Consider the following 18,616-nt stretch of genomic DNA (forward strand, 5'->3'; position numbering starts at 1 on the left):
CACCGTGTTGGCCAGGATGGTCTTGATCTCCTGACCTCGTGATCCACACGCCTCGGCCTCCCAAAGTGCTGGGATTACAGGCGTGAGCCACCGTGCCCAGCCTGCATTCCATTTTTTCAACAACTTAGACCTTCAGTCTACGGTTCTCAGTCATTATCTTTGCACTAACTTCCAAGTTCCTTCTCCCTCTCTTCTGATTTAAAAAATTAAAAAATGTGAGGCCAGCACAATGGCTCACACCTGTAATCCCAGTACTTTGGGAGGCCTAGGTGGGAGGATTGCTTGAGGTTAGGAGTTTGAGACCAGCCTGGGTAACATAGTGAGACCCCATCTCTACAAAAAATTAGTGGGGCGTGGTGGTACAGGCCTGCAGTCCCAGCTATTTGGTAGGCTGAGGTGGGTGGATTGCTTGAGCCCAGGAGTTTGAGGGTGCAGTGAACTATGATTTTGCCATTGCACTGAAGCCTGGACAACATAGCGAGACCCTGTCTTTAAAGAAAAGTCAAATGGGCTGGGCGTGGTGGCTCACGCCTGTAATCCCAGCACTTTGGGAGGCCAAGGCAGGTGGATCATGAGGTCAGGAGTTTGAGACCAACCTTGCCAACATAGTGAAACTCCGTCTCTACTAAAAATATTTAAAAATTAGCCAGGCGTGGTGGCAGGCACCTGTAATCCTAGCTACCCGGGAGACTGAGGCAGGAGAATCGCTTGAACTCGGGAGGCAGAGGTTGCAGTGAGCTGAGATTGTGTCACTGCACACCAGCCCTAGTGACAGTGCAAAACTCCGTCTCAAAAAAAAAAAGAGTCAAATGGTACAGTCTTTTTTTTTTTGAGACAGGATTTTGCTCCTTCAACCAGGCAGGAGTGCAGTGGCACAATCATGGGTCACTGCAGCCTTGACCTTCCAGGCTCAGGCATTCCTCCCACCTCAGCCTCCTGAGTAACTGGGACCACAGGCATACACCATCACACCCAGTTTGTTAATTTTTTGGTAGAGACTGAGTCTCACTATCTTGCCCAGGCTGGTCTCACTACTCCTAGGATCAAGCAATTCTCCTGCCTTGGCCTCCCAAAGTGCTGAAATTATAGGTGTGAGCTACTGCACCCAGCCCAATCTATTTCTTTTCTTTTCTTTCTTTTCTTTTCTTTTTTTTTTTTTTTTGAGATGGAGTCTCACTCTGTCGCCAGGCTAGTGTGCAAGGGTGAGATCTCTGGTCACTGCAACCTCTGCCTCCTGGGTTCAAGCGATTCTCCTGCCTCAGCCTCCCGAGTAGCTGGAACTACAGGCATGCGCCACCATGCCCAGCTAATTTTTGTATTTTTAGTAGAGACGGGGTTTCACCATGTTGGCCAGTATGGTCTTGATCTCTTGACCTCGTGATCCGCCTGCCTCAGCCTCCCAAAGTGCTGGGATTACAGGCATGAGCCACCTCTCCCGGCCAGCCCAATCTATTTCTTTTCTTTCTTTTTTTTTTTGAGATGGAGTCTTGCTCTGTCACCCAGGCTGGAGTGCAATGGTGCAACCTCGGCTCACTGCAACCTCCACCTCCCGGGTTCAAGCAATTCCAGTTCTGCTGCCTCAGCCTCCCGAGTAGCTGGGATTACAGGTGTCTGCCACCATGCCTGGCTAATTTTCGTATTTTTAGTAGAGATGGGGTTTCACCATCTTGGCCAGGCTGGTCTTGAACTCCTGACCTCGTGATCCACCTGCCTCGGCCTCCCAAAGTGCTGGGATTACAGGCATGAGCCACCGCGCCTGGCCTCCCAATTTATTTCTATAATCAGTTTTGCACCTGCCAGCATTTTAGTGACCAAGACATGTTAATCTAATTTTATTGGTTCATTGAATTTTTCGAACACAAAATATTCCTAAATATACACACATATGTAGTATCAATTTTAAGGTATATTTCCTTATATATTACTGACCATTACAATTTCCCAATTTTAATTGATTGGCAATACCTACTATTAATCACTACTCACATGCAATAGTGGGAGGAAAAAAAAGGGACATTCACAATAGCTACCATTAAGAAAAGGGACACCTCCAAGGAAGCACCATACTTGGCCATTGGTCCAGGAGCTGTGTTGTGTCTTGCTGGACAAGGCTGTACAGGTAAATGATAGAAGCAGCCAATGACAGAACCAACAAAGTTCACAAGCCTCGTTTTTATGTAACTCACTTCCTGGACAGTGAGTTCTTTGGTCCCTATGGTCTACCTGTTTGGAAGACTTCCCTTGTATAACAAGCATCCTTCAGGAATGCTCCAAAGACAAGCAATGAGTAGGGTTTCCTGTTGGGAACTGTGCAGTTTGAGCCATCCACTTCCTACGATTGCGGGAATCTTTTGTATGTCTGTCTGGGGTTGTCTTCCTGCAACATTGGCTTAAAAAAAATCTCAGGCCTCGGTTGGCCAGCACTATGTATTGTTTTTTCCTGGTGCTACAATTCCTAAAACACCTGATGGCTTGAGCATTTCATTTAGGGGGAGTCACTGCTAAAAAACTCAAACCAGGAAGCTTGTCTTCTTTGAGAATTTCCAGGCCTAGTAAGGATTCAGAGCAAGGCTTGCTTGGGGGGGTTCTTTTCTTTCTTTCTTTTTTTTTAGAGACGGGGTTTTGCCGTGTTGGTCTCGAACTAACTCCTGGCCTCAAGAGATCCATGGGCCTCGGCCTCCCAAGGTGCCAGGATTACAGGCCACTGCGCCTGGCCCGGGGTGGGGGGTGCTTTCATCCATCCCAGTTCCTCTCCAGTTAAGGGCCTTAGCCCCAGGGTATGGATGGTGAATAATGGGGGTGGAGGTGTCTCATGGGAGCCTTTCTCCCCTAATCCACTTTTTTGTTTATTTGTTTTGAGATGGGAGTGTCTCACTCTGTCACCCAGGCTGGAGTGCAGTGACTGGATCTTGGCTCACTGCAACCTCCGCCTCCTGGGTCCAAGTGATTCTCCTGCCTCAGCCTCCCGAGTAGCTGAGATTACAGGCGTGCACCACAACGCCTGGCTGATTTTTATATTTTTAGTAGAGACGGGGTTTCACCATGTTGGCCGGGCTGGTCTCGAACTCCTGACCTCAAGTGATCCGCCCGCCTCGGCTTCCCAAAGTACCGCACCGGGCCTCTAATCCATTTTGGAAGGTTAGTCTTACATGGTTGTTGCATTCCACAGCTATCGGTAGATTATCTTTAAAAAGGGAAGCAATTTCACATTTGTCCAGCAGAGGGAGCTCAGTGGGAGCTACTTTGGAGAGACCCGAGGTTTGGGTTTTTCTTTTCTTTTTCTTTTTCTTTTTTTTTTTTTTTTTGAGATGGAGTTTCGCTCTGGTTTCCCAGGCTGGAATGCAGTGGCGCAATCTCAGCTCACCGCAACCTCTGCCTCCCGGGTTCAAGCGATTCTCCTGCCTCAGCCTCCCTAGGAGCTGGGATTACAGGCCTGCCATGCCCAGCTAATTTTGTATTTTTAGTAGAGACGGGGTTTCTCCATGTTGGTCAGGCTGGTCTCGAACTCCCAACATCAGGTGATCCTCCCGCCTCAGCCTGCCAAAGTGCCGGGATTACAGGCGTGAGCCACCGCCCCCAGCACCTAGTTTCTTTCATGTCTTGCTCAAATCTTGCCTTTTCGGTGAGACCTGCCTGACCTCCCTATTTAAGATTGCAATTGTCTCTTCCCTAGTCTCTATGAACTTCTTACCCATATCATTATTTGTTATGTTTACTATTATATTTTTCATCTTTATTCTTTCTATAATTTAAGCTCCTTGAGGGCAGGGATCTTTGCCTGTTTTGTTCACTGTGCTTAGGATAGTACCTGGCATGGAGTAGGTGCTCGATTAGTAAATTATTGAATTAATGAATCAATACCCTTATTCCAACAGCTAAGATCTGGCCAGATGCAGTAGTTCACGCCTTTAATCCTACCACTTCGGGAGGCCAAAGCATGAGGATCACTTGATCTCAGGATTTTGAGACCATATTGGGCAACATAGCAAGACCTCATCTCTACTTAAAAAAAAAAAAAAAGCCGGGCCTCAGGAGGCTGAGGTGGGAGGATCGCTTGAGCCCAGGAGATCAAGGCTGCAGTGAGCTATTATCGTGCCACTGCACTCCGGCCTGAGCAGCTGAGTGAGACCCTGTCTGAAAACAAAAACAAAGAAAATATCTTGCAGTTTTCTTTCTCTTTTTTTTGAGATGGAGTCTCACTCTGTCACCCAGGCTGGAGTGCAGTGGCACGATCTCAGCTCACTGCAACCTCCGCCTCCCTGGTTCAAGCAATTCTTCTGTCTCAGCCTCGAGTAGCTGGGATTACAGGCACCCACCACCACGCCCGGCTAATTTTTGTATTTTTAGTAGAGACAGGGTTTCACCATGTTGGCCAGGCTGGTCTCGAACTTCTGACCTCAGGTGATCCACCTGCCTCGGCCTCCCAAAGTGCTGGGATTACAGGGGTGAGCCCATGCGCCTGGTCAAGGGTTACTTCTTTTCTTCCCCCAAGAGTGTGACTTTCCAGAGCACCTCTGTTAGTTTGATTGCCTTACCAAGAACCATGTTTTCTTCTTACTTCTTAATCACTCACCGGTTTGGGCCCGGTGTTCCTCCTCTGCGATGTTCTGTGTGTCAGCAACTCACACAGAGGCAGAGCCTGAAGCGAGTGCTGGCCATTCCGTTTCCTTGCTATTGACTGGTTAGTAAGCGTCATGTATCTTAGGCTGGGTTCACTAGAGCATAGCCTGAAACCGGGATGCTTGTGCAAGTGATTGATGGACAGACTGTTCTCCGGAGCAGGACATAAGGGAAGCGGGGGAAGCGGGGGAAACGGGGAAAGGGGAAGCAAGGATCTGATCTCATTTGGAGATCAGATGCAGCCTGAGCCCATGGGGAGCTCCAGAGCATGAAATACTCCCCTCATGGAGCAAGGGGACAAGCTTTTGCCCTCTTGGAGGAAGATAGTGCCAATTCTGATACGTTTATTTTCTTCTGTTTTTTTATTTTTTATTTTTTTAGAGTTGGGGTCTTTCTCTATTGCCCAGGCTAGAGTGCAGTGGTGCAATCATAGCTCACTGCAGCCTGGAACTCCTGGCCTCAAGCGATCCTCCCACTTTGGCCTCTCAAAGTGTTGGGACTACAGGCGTAAGCCACTGCGCCTGGTCTATTTTGCACTCCCACCAGCCAACTATGAGAATACCTATTTCCCACACAGCCTTGCCACAGAGTGTATGGTTGAGCCTTTGAATTTCTGCCAATGTGATTAATGTAAAATAGTCTCATAGTGTGGTTTTAACTTGCATTCTCTTCTAAGTGAAGTTCAGCATATTTTCACATATGTAAAGGCCATTTGTAGCCCTTTTTTGTGTGAGTAAACCATCACCTAATGCCTTTTGCCCACGTTTCTAACAGGAAAGGATTATTTTTAAAAAACATGCTGCATTAATTAAAGGTACATGGTAATCTGCTATAACAAAGAGGCACCAGAATCCAGGGGCTTAGGTAAGATAGATCTGAAAGAAGATCATTTATTTTTCATGTAGCAGTAAGAGGTGAGCAGCCCGGGGTTTTCAGAGTGACTCTGCCATCCTCAACATGTGGCTTCCATCTCTGTGGCTAAGGTGGCTACGCCAGGTGTTAACACTTCTCAATCAGCAGGAAGGAGAAAAATGAAGAGCAAGCAACTTTCTTCCTTCTAAGCATGGGATCTAGAAGTTGCACAACTCCCTACTGCTCACCTTCCATTGGCCAGAACTTAGTTTCATGGCCACAACTAGTTGCAAGGAGGGCTATTAAATCCAGTCTTTGGCTGGGCCACCATGTATCCTACAAAAGCTTAAGGATGGGCTTTCCATTACTCTTTTTTTTTTTTTGAGATGGAGTCTCACTCTCTGTCGCCCAGGCTGGAGTGCAATGGCGCGATCTCTGGTCACTGCAACCTCCGCCTCCCGGGTTCGAGCGATTATCCTGCCTCAGCCTCCTGAGTAGCTGGGATTACAGGCATGTGCCACCACGCCCAGCTAATTTTTGTATTTTTAGTAGAGATGGGGTTTCACCATGTTGGCCAGGCTGGTCTCGAACTCCTGACCTCAGGTGATCTGCCTGCCTCGGCCTCCCAAAGAGCTTGGATTACAGGCATGAGCCACCGTACCCAGCATTTTTTTTTTTTTAAGACAGGGTCTCTCTCTGTTGTTGCCCAGGCTGGAGTGTAATGGCATAATCATAGTTTACTGCAGCCTCAAAGTCCTGGGCTCAAGTGGTCCTCCTGCCTTGGCCTCCCAAAGTGCTGGGATTACAGGCGTGAGTCACCTCACCCAGCCAGTGCATCATTAAGTGACTTTCTCAAGGTCTCGCAGCCAGTTGACGGTGAAGACAGGATTCCTGTCCAGGAAGGAAACTCTAGTGAAGCAGGAATTGTTAGGGAGATAGGAGAGCCACAGGTGTTCTGGAAGCTCTCCTGGCTCCTCTTAGCATGCTCTGCTCCCTTTTCTCACCCGTACTCCCACCTGAAAGTTCCCCACCCACCCTGGCCTCATCATCTCAGCACTAATGTCTTCAGCTGAGACCACCTGAGAGGCAGGTACTGTGTCTCAGTGTCTGAGATCCTGGTCCTGGATATGCCTGATTCTCCCTCCACGGAGAATCTCTGAATGGCTGGGTCAGGCCTCCCTCTTGTTTGGCACAGAGTTCTGGTCAGAGCATCACGTCCTGTTTTGTTTGGTTTGGTGTTCTTGAGGAGTTTATTTGGTCACACCCAGGGTGAGAGGGCCCTTCACCTGTAAGATGTCGGGCCTCTTGGTGGTGACACGTGGCTTGTTGCTGGCCACAGAGGACCCAGTGAGGCAGCAGGAACTCAACCTTGGAGTCATGGAGCTGTGTGACTGCTGGCCAGTTGCACTTGCTGGCTGCAGTCTCCTCCACCTTCATGATCTGGATGAAGTGGGCCCAGGTGCGGTGCTGGGTGCCCGCGTCTCAGTCTGCAGAAAACGGGAGAGGGCAGGGTGACTGCAATCACTGGGATCTGGGCATTTGACAAACCTCATATCAAGTACCTGGCACATTCTGTCAGGCACAGCAATTGCTTGGGAGCTCCCACTTGGGATTAACTGGGGGACTGGGTGACCATGAGTGGCGTAGAACCTCCAAAGTCACTTTGAGGGGCCCAACCACAGCCCCTCAAAGGCGACAAGATCTTCCTGTTTGTTCCTCTGTTTAAACCACTGCTGCAAGAAAAAGAGTCTTAAGTTTAAGTGCGACATGTCCTACTTTTGTTTTGTTTTTTGTTTTATATATTTTATTTTTTGCTTTTTAGTTTTTATTTTTTGAGACGGAGTCTCACTCTGTTGCCCAGGCTGGAGTGCAATAATAGCATGTGATCTCGGCTCACTGCAACCTTCGCCTCCCAGGTTCAAGCTATTCTCCTGCCTCAGCATCCTGAGTAGCTGGTATTTCAGGTGCCCATCAGCACACTGGGCTATTTTTTTTTTTTTTTTTTGAGATGGAGTCTTGCTCTGTGGCCCAGGCTGGAGTGCAGTGGCGCAATCTCGGCTCACTGCAAGCTCTGCCTCCCGGGTTCACACCATTCTCCTGCCTCAGCCTCCTCAGTAGCTGGGATTACAGGTACTCACCACCACACCTGGCTAATTTTTTTGTATTTTTTAGTAGAGACGGGGTTTCATCGTGTTAGCCAGGATGGTCTCAATCTCCTGACCTCGTGATCCACCCACCTCGGCCTCCCAAAGGGCTGAGATTACAGGCGTGAGCCACCGCGCCTGGCCTATTTTTTGTATTTTTATTAGAGATGGGGTTTTGTCATGTTGGCCAGGCTGGTATCAAACTCCTGACCTCAGGTGATCTGCCCACCTCACCCTCCCCAAGTGCTGGCATAAGCCACCGCACCCGGCTTTGTTTTATTTTTGAGACGGGGTCTCTCTCTCTCTCTCACCCAGGCTGGAGTGCAGTGGTGCGATCATGGCTCACTGCAGCCTTCACGTCCTGGGTTCAAGTGGTCTTCACACCTCAGCCTCTCAAGTAGCTGGGACTACAGGCTCATGCCACCATGACCTGCTAATGTTTGTTTTTTTTTGTAAAGATGCAGTCTCGCTATGTTGCCCAGGCTGGTCTTGAACTCCTGGCCTCAAGTGATCCTCCTGCCTTGGCCTCCCAAAGTGCTGGGATTACAGGCATGAACCACTGGGCATGGCCTGTTTTCTGTTTTTTTTTTTTTAAGAGACAGGGTCCCACTATGTTGCCCAGGTTGGAGTGCAATGGCTATTCACAGGTGTGATCATAGCTCACTGCAGCCTCAAACTCCTGAGCTCAAGCAGTCCTTCCATCTCAGCCTCCCGAGTAGCTGGGACTACAGGTGAGCACCACCACACCTGGCTCACTTCCTGTTTTTTGAGTGGGAGTTTCACTATCTGGTCCCACCTGCCTCTCTAGCTGGGTCTTGACTGTTCAGTACTATGCATGCTCCAGCTTTGCCACACCTCTCGCTGGCCCTCAACAAGCCTGCATTTCTACACTGCCATTCCTTCTGCCCCGAATGCCTTTCTTCCCCAGCACTACATGGCAAACTTCTACACATCCTTCAAGGCCCATCTTGAATGCCACCTTCCCTGTGATGACCTCCCCTATTGCCCCAGACTTATTTCCTTGCCTTCAGTGCTCCCATAGAACTTGGTGCACATCTACTCCAGTAGTCATTGCACAGAACAGTAATCATTTGTTTATGTGTTTGCAGTCACTGCTACAACATGGTGACCTCCTGGAGAACAGGGACGTGTGGTGTTTCTCTTTGTATTTGTCTTTTGTTCCCAGAACAGGTAAGTACACGGTGCCGGGTATAGGTAGGTACTCGCTCAATAAATGTGAATGAGTGAACGAGTGGTGGGGTTGATCTTATCCTGAAAGAGGGAGCTCCCCACCTGCACTTTCCTGGAGCAATCTCTAGAGGGCAGTCTCACACCATGCTTGTCTTCTCTAGCCTCTGCCCAAGTTGCTTTTTTTCTACCATAGACAGCTCAGATAGATATGGGTGGGTGGATAGATGGATGGAAGGATGGACAGATGGACGAATGAACGAACGGATGGATGGATGGGTGGATGAATAGATAGATAGGGTGGGCATGGTTCACATGGGCTCTGGAGTTGACAAGCTCTGGGACCAGGGAATCCAACCAAGTCAGCCTAAGCACTGGAGGGACTGCTGGCCCATCCCTTAGACACAATGGCTTAGGAGCTAGGGCTTATTATTGAAACCTGGAAAAAAGTTATTGTTTTCAAAATAAAAAAGACAGTTGCAAAATGGCATTGGATAAATATTGAAATAAATGGCTACAAAACAAAAAACCAATTGCAACTCAACTCAGTTTGTATATATAGTTTATGTATAAACCACATTTCAGGCGGGGCATGGTGGCTCACGCCTGTAATCCCAGCACATTGGGAGGCTGAGGCGAGCGGATCACCAGAGGTCAGGAGTTTGAGACCAGACTGACCAACATGGGGAAACCCCATCTCTAATAAAAATACAAAAATTAGCCAGGCGTGGTGGCACTCCAGCCTGGGCGACAAGAGCGAAACTCCATCTCAAAAAGAAAAAAAAAATTCTGTGGGATGTGAGTGCATTTTAATATTTTTGACATGATGTGGGCACTCCTTAAAGTGTCAAGGGCCCTTGACTTCTTGGAAAGGCCCTGCAAGGAGCAAGCAGAATGGAACCCAATACTCCCCACCAGAGGGCTCAGGACTCTGTTCATTATAAGTCCCAGCGCTGAGTCTGAGGCTGCAGGTCCAGTCCCTCTTCCTGCTGAGGGCTCTGGAGCCAAGCCCACGAAGATAACATTCAGTAACACAGGCTGCCCTCAACCACAGTCTTTCCTAATCTCAAGGTAAGATGGGAGAGGGGTGGTGGTATTTCGTTTACTTAAGCTCCTACATGGGGGAGATACTGAATAGGAAGAGGCTGTCTCCTGGGACTGCTGGCTCGGGGGTGGAATGGACAGGAGACGAGAACAGAACCAAGTGTCGTGTACGCATGCCTGTAGTCCTGGCTACTCAGGAGGCTGAAGGTGGGAGGATCACTTAAGCCTGGGAGATTGAGGCTGCAGTGAGCCGAGATTGCACCACTGTACTCCAGCCTGGTGACAGAATGAGAGCCTGTCTCCAGAAAAAAAAAAGTCAAGATACATGGGCATCTGATGTCAAACCTAGTGCTCTTAATCACTACATCATAATCATACCCTCTTTCAGAGTGACCTGCCCAATTTCACAAAGCTGTTAATCAGGTGGCAGGGAAGAACACGTATTGAGTGCTTACAATCAGCGTGTGTCAGGCGCTGCTCTAAATGCTCTACCCATTTTAACTCATCTAGCTGTAGCAGAGACTATAATTGTCAATGCCATTTTACAAATGGGGAAACCAAAGCCAAGAGCGGTTGAGTGACTTGTCTAAAGTTGCCACCAGACAGTCTAGTTCCAGAGTCTGGGCTCTTCGCCATGATGACCTACTAGCTTGTCTACTTTATGGAGGGACAAGGTTTGGGGTTGTCAAAACTCGGGGTCAAAAATGACAGGACAAATGGAATAGAGGATGGGCAGGATGGATGCAGGGGTGTGTGAGGTATGTGAAAGAGGTGAAACATGAAGGAGAACCCAACCACAGATGTTCACAGATGTTCTCTGCTGTTTCCTCAGTAGGAAATCAATGCTGAGTTCCTATCGAAACTACTGACAGCATATCTCCCCAAATATCATTTCCTTAAAAGGCATTTTGTCAGTGTCCTTTTTTTCTTTTTTTAAGAAATGGCGTCTCACTTTGTTGCCCAGGCTGGAGTGCAGTGGTGTGATCTTGGCTCACTGCAACCTCAGCCTCCCAGGTTCAAGCAATTCTCCTGTCTCAGCTTCCTGAGTAGCTGAGATTACAAGCACTTGCCACCACACCCAGCGAATTATTGTATTTTTAATAGAGCTGGGGTTTCACCATGTTGGCCAGGCTGGCCTCGAACTCCTGACCTCAAGTGATCTGCCCGCCTTGGCCTCCCAAAGTGCTGGGATTGCAGGCCATGCTCAGCCTGTCAAAGTGTCTTACTTAGCAAATACAGCTGCTTTGCAAACAGGGGTTCCTTTTTCCCTTGTGACTAGGGCCACTGTTCTGCCAGAATGGCTATCTAGTCCTCCAGATAGGGTTAGGAGCCACTTTGTTGAGAAGGATATGAGCAAGATGGCTGTGCAGGGGGAATGACTGGTGTGGACTTCATCAGAGATTGAATTAAGTGATGGAAAGGGAACGTTCCATGGCTCTCGTCCCTAATAGAAATCTATTCAGGGTCTTTGGCATCAGCACTAGGTTTCCTGACTCAAAGGGAAGTCATAAGGACGGGTTTACAGAGGTAGAATGATCCCATTTGGAGAAAGGAGAACTGGAAAGAGACACAGAGCATCTGTAATTAAGTGCAAGAGCTCTGAAGTTGGACTGCCTGAATTAAAATCCCAACTCTGTAGGCAGGGCATGGTGGCTCACACCTGTAATCCCAGCACTTTGGGAGGCTGAGGCTGGCAGATCGCTTGAGCCCAGGAGTTTGAGACCAGCCTGGGCAACATGGTGAAACCCCGTCTCTATAAAAAATACAAAAATTCTGGTGGAGCGCGGTGGCTCACGTCTATAATCCCAGCATTTTGGGAGGCCGAGGTGGGTGAGACCAGCCTGGCCAACAAGGTGAAACCCTGACTCTGTCTCAAAAAAAAAACAACAACCAAAAAACACAAAAATTCACTGGCCATGGTGGTGCACACCTATAGTCTCAGCCACTCAGGAGGCTGAGGTGGGAAGATTGCTTTAGCCCAGAAAGTAGAGGGTGCAGTGAGCTGAGATCATGCCACTGCACTCCAGCCTGGGCAACAAAGCAGGACTCTGTCTCAAAAAAATAAAAAAATCCCAACCCTGTATGACCATGCGTGATTTACTCAACCTCTCTCTGTGACCCATCTGTGAAATGGGTTTATTCGTAACTTTGTTAATTATCACATATTAACGATTAATGTTTTGTTGTGGGGGTTAAAATAATCAAATATGAAGTGCTTAACACAGTGCTTACCATATAAGCACTCAATGCCTACTTTTTTTTTTTTTGAGACGGAGTCTGGCTCTGTTGCCCAGGCTGGAGTGCAGTGGCGCGATCTCGGCTTACTGCAAGCTCCGCCTCCCGAGTTCACGCCATTCTCCTGCCTCAGCCTCCGGAGTAGCTGGGACTACAGGCGCCCGCCACCACGCCCAGCTAATTTTTGTATTTTTAGTAGAGATGGGGTTTCACCATGTTAGCCAGGATGGCCTCGATCTCCTGACCTTGTGATCCACCCGCCTCGGCCTCCCAAAGTGCTGGGATTACAGGCGTGAGCCACTGCGCCCAGCCTATTTTTTTTTTTTTTTTTTTTTGAGATGGAGTTTTGCTCTTGTTGCCCAGGCTGGAGTGCAGTGAGTGGTGCGATCTTGGCTCACTGCAACCTCTGCCTCCTGGGTTCAAGCGATTCTCCTGCCTCAGCCTCCCGAGTAGCTGGAATTACAGGTGCGCGCCACCACACCCGGCTAATTTTGTATTTTTAGTAGAGACGGGGTTTCACCAGGTTGGCCAGACTGGTCTCGAATTCTGACCACAGGTGATCCACCCATCTCGGCCTCCCAAAGTGCTGGGGTTACAGGCATGAGCCACCGCGCCCGGCCCAATACCTACTATTTTATCCAAATTAAAAGGAGATGTTACACTTAAAATTTTGTTAAGAAGCTAGATCTCGCCTTCTTCTGCCGCTTCTGGTGCTGCTTGTGTGCTCATTTGGTGCGGACCTGGTACCTCTTTTGTGAAGCGGCAGCTGAGGAGACTCCAGCGCTCGCCATGGCCGACGAAAAGCCCAAGGAAGGAGTCAAGACAGAACAACGATCATATTAATTTGAAGGTGGCGGGGCAGGATGGTTCTGTGGTGCAGTTTAAGATTAAGAGGCATACACCACTCAGTAAACTAATGAAAGCCTATTGTGAACAACAGGGATTGTCAATGAGGTAGATCAGATTCCCATTCGACGGGCAACCAGTCAATGAAACAGACACACCTGCACAGTTGGAAATGGAGAATGAAGATACAATTGATGTGTTCCAACAGCAGACGGGAGGTGTCTACTGAAAAGGGAACCTGCTTCTTTACTCCAGAACTCTGTTCTTTAAAGACCAAGATTACATTCTCAATTAGAAAACTGCAATTTGGTTCCACCACATCCTGACCACTACCGTATAGTTTTCTCTGTTCTTTCATTTCCCTCTTCCCCATTCCTTTATTGTACGTAAAGTAACTGGTATATGTGCACAAGCATATTGCATTTTTTTTTTTTTAACTGAACAGCCAATGGTATGTTTTGACTGACATCAAGGGGAGACGGGATGGGGAAAAATACTGATTCTGTGACAATACCCCCTTTCTCCATTAGTGGCATGCTCATTCAGCTCCTATCTTTATATTCCAGTAAGTTATTTTGCTCTCATTGTTTTAACAAAACAACAACAACAACAACAACAACAACATAAAAATCCTTGCATACCTTGTTCAATTGGAGAATTTTAATGTTTTTCATTTATCATTGTAAAACCAAGGACAATTTTATAACTTTTTTGTACGTAGCTGTTACATGTAGGGTAATCTGTCTTTAAGTAAGGATAAATTACTCTAAAACAAAAAAGAATCCTACATAGTTTTCCCTTCAAGTCAAGCGTCTTGTTGCTTAAATAAACTTCTTGTTTAAAATGAAAAAAAAAAAGAAGCTAGATCTCACATTGTGTTCTTACCACAATAAAAACAAAGTTATGACAGATAAGTAGGTAGTCAGCAGAAAAACAAACAAAAAAAAAACAAAGAAAAAAGAAAACAAAGTTAACTCAGAAAAAAATAAAAGGAGATTATACACGGCAGATGTGGAACACAACAAAAATAATCCTGTTGTTCACTATGTGTTAACAGGGACTGAAGCTGGCTACAGAAAGAATGTCCCAGCAACAAAGAGTGGGAAGCCCTGAGCAAATTGTTAAAAGCTCCTTCTCAGTTTCTTCCCAAGAGAAGTTTTCATCTCAGGGGTGGTCATTTCTGGAGGCAGGGGCCTGCAGGAGACACCTTGGTAACAGGCAGGTCTGTTTGGCTTCCTGAATCCATGACAGTTGATAAGCAAGGCCCCTTCAGATGCTCTGTTGGGCATTGCCTGGAGTGTGTAACCAGGAGATGGAGTGCCTGCATTTCCAAGATCATTTATAGCTGTTTCCTGTACCCGAGTAAATTTTTTATTTTAAAGGTGCCTCCTGGCCTGACCCAAATTTCGGCTTAACATTAGCAGTTACTTCTCTTTGGCTGAGCAGATGAACTGCAAAAACTCCCAGAGTGAAAGAGGGAAGGAGGGTGGGGTTGGGTGAGGTGGCGGGGATGGGTTCCGGAAGATGGGAGGTGGGCCTGGTTCATCACCAGGGCCTCTCTGGTAAACTGGAAGGCCAGGCAGGCTACTGGCAAAGAAAGAGTTACTGACCATCAGCTGAAGGGATGGCAAGCAGTGAGGGAGGCTCTGGCCCAGCAATTCTTATCTTCAGGAAAGTTTAAGAGTCATTGTCACTTGCAGGGAATTTCCTGGACTATGAATTTTATTGCAGAGAGGACAGAATGGCTGGGTGGGAGGAAGTTAGCCTCAGGCTCCACACCCACCCCTCCCATTCCCCCACAGCTGGGTTTGCTGTTTCTCCAAACAATTTAGTGTTAACAACATAAACCCTGGTCCAGCCTGGCCTCCTGCAGCTGTGCGGCCTTCAAGTCTTTATCCTTGCTAAGCCTTGGCTCCCTCATCTATAAATGGGCTTAATAACAGCACTTGCTTATAGTAAATGCCGAATATATGTTGGGTTTGAATAATAATGAGGAAAGCTGGGGCCAGAGATTTGCACTGAGGAGAATGAACAGAAATTTGTCCCTGTTCTTCTTCTTCTTCTTTTTTTTTTTAGACGAGTCTTGCTCTGTATCCCAGGCTGGAGCGCAGTGGTGCAATCTCGGTTCACTGTAACCTCCACTTCCCGGGTTCAAGTGATTCTCGTGCCTCAGCCTCCCAAGTAGCTGGGATTACAGGCACTCACGACCACGCCCAGCTAATTTTTGTATTTTTAGTAGAAACGGGATTTCACCATGTTGGTCAGGCTGGTCTCGATCCGTTGACCTCAGGTGATCTGCCCGCCTCGGCCTCCCAAAGTGCTGGGATTACAGGCATGAGCCACCATGCCCAGTCTGTCCCTGTTCTTGGGAGTTGATTAGAGGAACAAGACAGGCATGCATCAAAATAAATGCACTTGGTTGCCTCGTCTAATCAATGGTGCAAAAGCACCAATCTTGAAAACAATTTCTAGTTACACCTTGTAGTATATTTTGGGTTCTTGTTTGTTTGTTTGTTTGTTTTGGAGATGGAGTCTTGCTCTGTCGCCCAGGCTGGAGTGCCTTGGCATGATCTTGGCTCACTGCAAACTCCACCTCCTGGTTCAAGCAATTCTCCTGCCTCAGCCACCTGAGTAGCTGGGACTACAGGCACCCACCACCTCGCCCAGCTAATTTTTTGTATTTTAGTAGAGATGGGGTTTCACCCTGTTGCCCAGGCTGGTCTTGAACTCCTGAGCTCAGGCAATCCGCCTGCTTCGGCCCCTCAAAGTGCTAGGATTACAGGCATGAGCCACGGTGCCTGGCCCCTTGTAGTACATTTTGTCTTCCCAGTCTATTTTGAGATGTTATTCAAGTAAATGTGTGTCCCCAGGGCTCCAGCAGGCTCACAGCAGGAAGCAGCAGTCAGGAAGTACAAGGTGGCAAGCAGGACACTGGGTCAGAACATGTTCTGGACCCACTGGCAGGTGAGGTTTGCTGAATTCTACACAACAGCAGCTACCACGTCCCTCTGTGTTCTGGAGCCAGGGAAGGCTTCCAGACAGAGGGGGCTTCTCCCTGTAATTTGAGGGAGATTATTGGCTCAGGCAAAGGTGAGAGGGTTTAAAGAGGAAAAAAAGAGAAGAACCGAGCAGCCTCAAGCTGGAGAAAGCCCTGGGGACCTTGTAGAGATCCTCTTCTGGGGACAAAGACCATGAGGGGTCATAGGTGGCAGAGCAGTGCACAACATCCCAGGGAACAGATGTTGAAGATGGATTAGACCCTGACAACGGATGTGAAATATTGACCCAGCGAAAAGTGCCTGGTGTTTGCACAGGCCAAATCAGTGCAGCAACTTCCATGGGAGGAGGGGCCGGAAAGTACCCAGGTCCAGAGGTCACTCTCCACACTCCCACACACTCTCCCAGGGCCCACAAGTCAGTCTCCAGCTCAGGGAGGATTTAAAGGAGGACGCGTGTTTTGGAAATCAAGGCAGGCATTCACGGGCATGCACGCACACATGCACACAGTCTTTTTTCTTTCCTTGAAGGCTCACCTAGTTCTGTTTGTGTTAAAAAAAAAAAAAAAAAAAAAAAGAGAACACTCACCTAGGCCAGGCATGGTGGCTCACACTTGTAATTCCAGCACTATGGGAAGCCAAGGCAGGAGGATCACTTGAGGCCAGTTCAAGCCCAGCTTGGGCCACATAGCAAGACCCTGTCTCTACAAAAATTTTTTTTAAAAAATTAGCCAGGTGTCATGGCATGTGGCTGCAATCCCAGTTACTCAGGAGGCTGAGGGAGGAGGACTGCTTGAGCCCAGGAGGTTGAGGCTGCAGTGAGCCATGATCACACCACTCCTGCCTGGGTGAGATAGAGTGAGATACCATCTCAAAACCCAAAAAAACTCACAAGCTCACCTATATATAGAAACAACTAGATGTACTGGGTCGTGGTGGTATATGCCTGCAGTCCCAGCTACTCTGAGGCTGAGGTGGGAGGATCACTTGAGCCCAGGAAGTGAAGGTTGCAGTGAAGTATCGTGTCACTGCACTCTAGCCTGGGTGACGGAGCAAGACCCTGACTGAAAACAATGTTTTAAAAAATGGATGGAAATGCTAATAATTGTGTTTGGTTGATGTAACTATACTTTTGTACTTCATGCATTTCAAGTGTTCTTTAATGAGAATAAATTTTTTTAAAGAGAGAAAAAAGCTTATCTGCCTGTCAACATTAAGTTCCTAAAATCAAATGTTTCTTTCCAGTCCTACCCTACTAGTATTTGACACTATTGAACTCATTTTCTGAAACTATTTTCTTGCTTGGCTTTCAGCCTGCCCATTTTCTCCTGGTTTTTCTTCCCTTCATGGATGGCTTCTGGTCCCCTGCCTGACTCCTAAAGTTAGCATTATTCAGGGTCTGTCCTCAGCCTGCCCTATCTTTTCTCTCCAGATTTGCTCGTCCACTCCCTTGGTTTCAGCTATGCCACTCATGTCAGGAATAACCTGCAGCTCCAACCCAGCTCTTTGCTGAAACATTTATCCCATTGCCTACTGAGTATCCTCAAAAGACCCTCAAATTCAGTTAAAACTTGAACTTCCCTCCCTGAAGTTCAAGCCCTGAAGGCTGCTGTTTCTTCTGTGTGTTCTATCTTGATTGGCTGGGTCAGAATCCTAGTAATCATTTATCTGCCCCTAACTTTCTGTAGTGGGTTGAATGGTGCCCTCCCACCCAAAAAGAGATGTCCACACATGCCACCAAGCCTGGCTTTTTCTTTTTTTGTAGATAGGAGTCTTGCCACATTGCACAGGCTTCTCATACCCTTTACATACTGAACAAGTAATGCCTCATATGACAAAAGGTGATTAAGGATCTTGAAGAAAAGACTTATCCTGGATTAGCCAACTGGGCCCTAAATCCAATGACATATGTCCTTATAAGAGGGCACACAGAGCACACACACTGAGGAGAGGCGGCGGCATAGGAAGGAGGCACTGTGGCCATGGAAGCAGGTTTTGGAGTGATGCCACAAGTCAAGGGACACCAACAACCACTGAAAGAATGGACTGTCCCCTACAGCCTCGGGATGGAGCCTTGTCTCTCACTATGACACACTAGAACACTATACCCTCACCTCACACATGGTTGCAATTCCCTCATCTCAACATGCTCTTTGAGATAATTATAGATTCACATGCGGTTTAAGAACTATGGCCGAGTACAGTGCTGGGAGACTTGCAACCTGGGATTCTGAGCCACTCCTATATCCTCATAACACAATCCTTCCCCACCCTTACCCTACCCCTTGTTAGCGCAAATAAGCTTGTTAATGTGGCTCAACTAGGTTGTGGTGTCTTTCAGGACAGAAACTGATTTCTTTTTATGTTCTAGTATTTTTGCTTACCAGTCCTTTGCATTCTGGTACTGCTTCTCCTTCTGCCTTTGCAGAGAACCTCAGAATACATTCCCCGTGTCTGTCTGCCATCTCTCTCTCTCTGCCTCTTCCAAAGCACACTTCTCTAACATCCTTAACTTGGGCTTTCAAAACACCTTTAATTAACACTGAGGTCCCACAGCTGCCAAGTCCTTAATTTGCAGGATGACTTCCCTTATCTTTTAAGAGTCCTTAGGGCTGCCGGTTAGCTCAGTTGGTCAGAGTGTAGTGCTGTGAGTATCTTTACATTGCTTTTCTGGGTGGTTTTCTCTTTTCC

At 47.7% G+C, this 18,616-nt stretch overlaps 1 protein-coding gene, 1 non-coding gene and 1 pseudogene across 2 annotated transcripts; 1 reads left to right on the forward strand and 2 right to left on the reverse strand.

Annotated features, from left to right (window-relative positions):
• Positions 1 to 6,752: 6,752 nt before the first annotated feature.
• LOC129137733 (protein GVQW1-like) lies at positions 6,753 to 16,651 on the reverse strand (the record flags this gene model as incomplete). Its single annotated transcript, XM_054671218.2, has 2 exons — positions 6,753 to 6,959; positions 16,515 to 16,651. Coding segments are annotated over 2 exons (249 nt in total), but the record flags the coding sequence as incomplete, so codon positions are not given.
• LOC112206151 (small nucleolar RNA SNORA68) lies at positions 7,112 to 7,239 on the reverse strand. The gene has a single exon (XR_002940352.1). It is a non-coding gene; the product is annotated as a small nucleolar RNA SNORA68 (small nucleolar RNA).
• Positions 12,770 to 13,241, forward strand: LOC104002787 (small ubiquitin-related modifier 2-like; annotated as a pseudogene).
• Positions 16,652 to 18,616: the final 1,965 nt, after the last annotated feature.

The sequence above is a fragment of the Pan troglodytes genome, chromosome 19 (genome assembly GCF_028858775.2).
Source record: "Pan troglodytes isolate AG18354 chromosome 19, NHGRI_mPanTro3-v2.0_pri, whole genome shotgun sequence".
NCBI lineage: Eukaryota > Metazoa > Chordata > Mammalia > Primates > Hominidae > Pan > Pan troglodytes.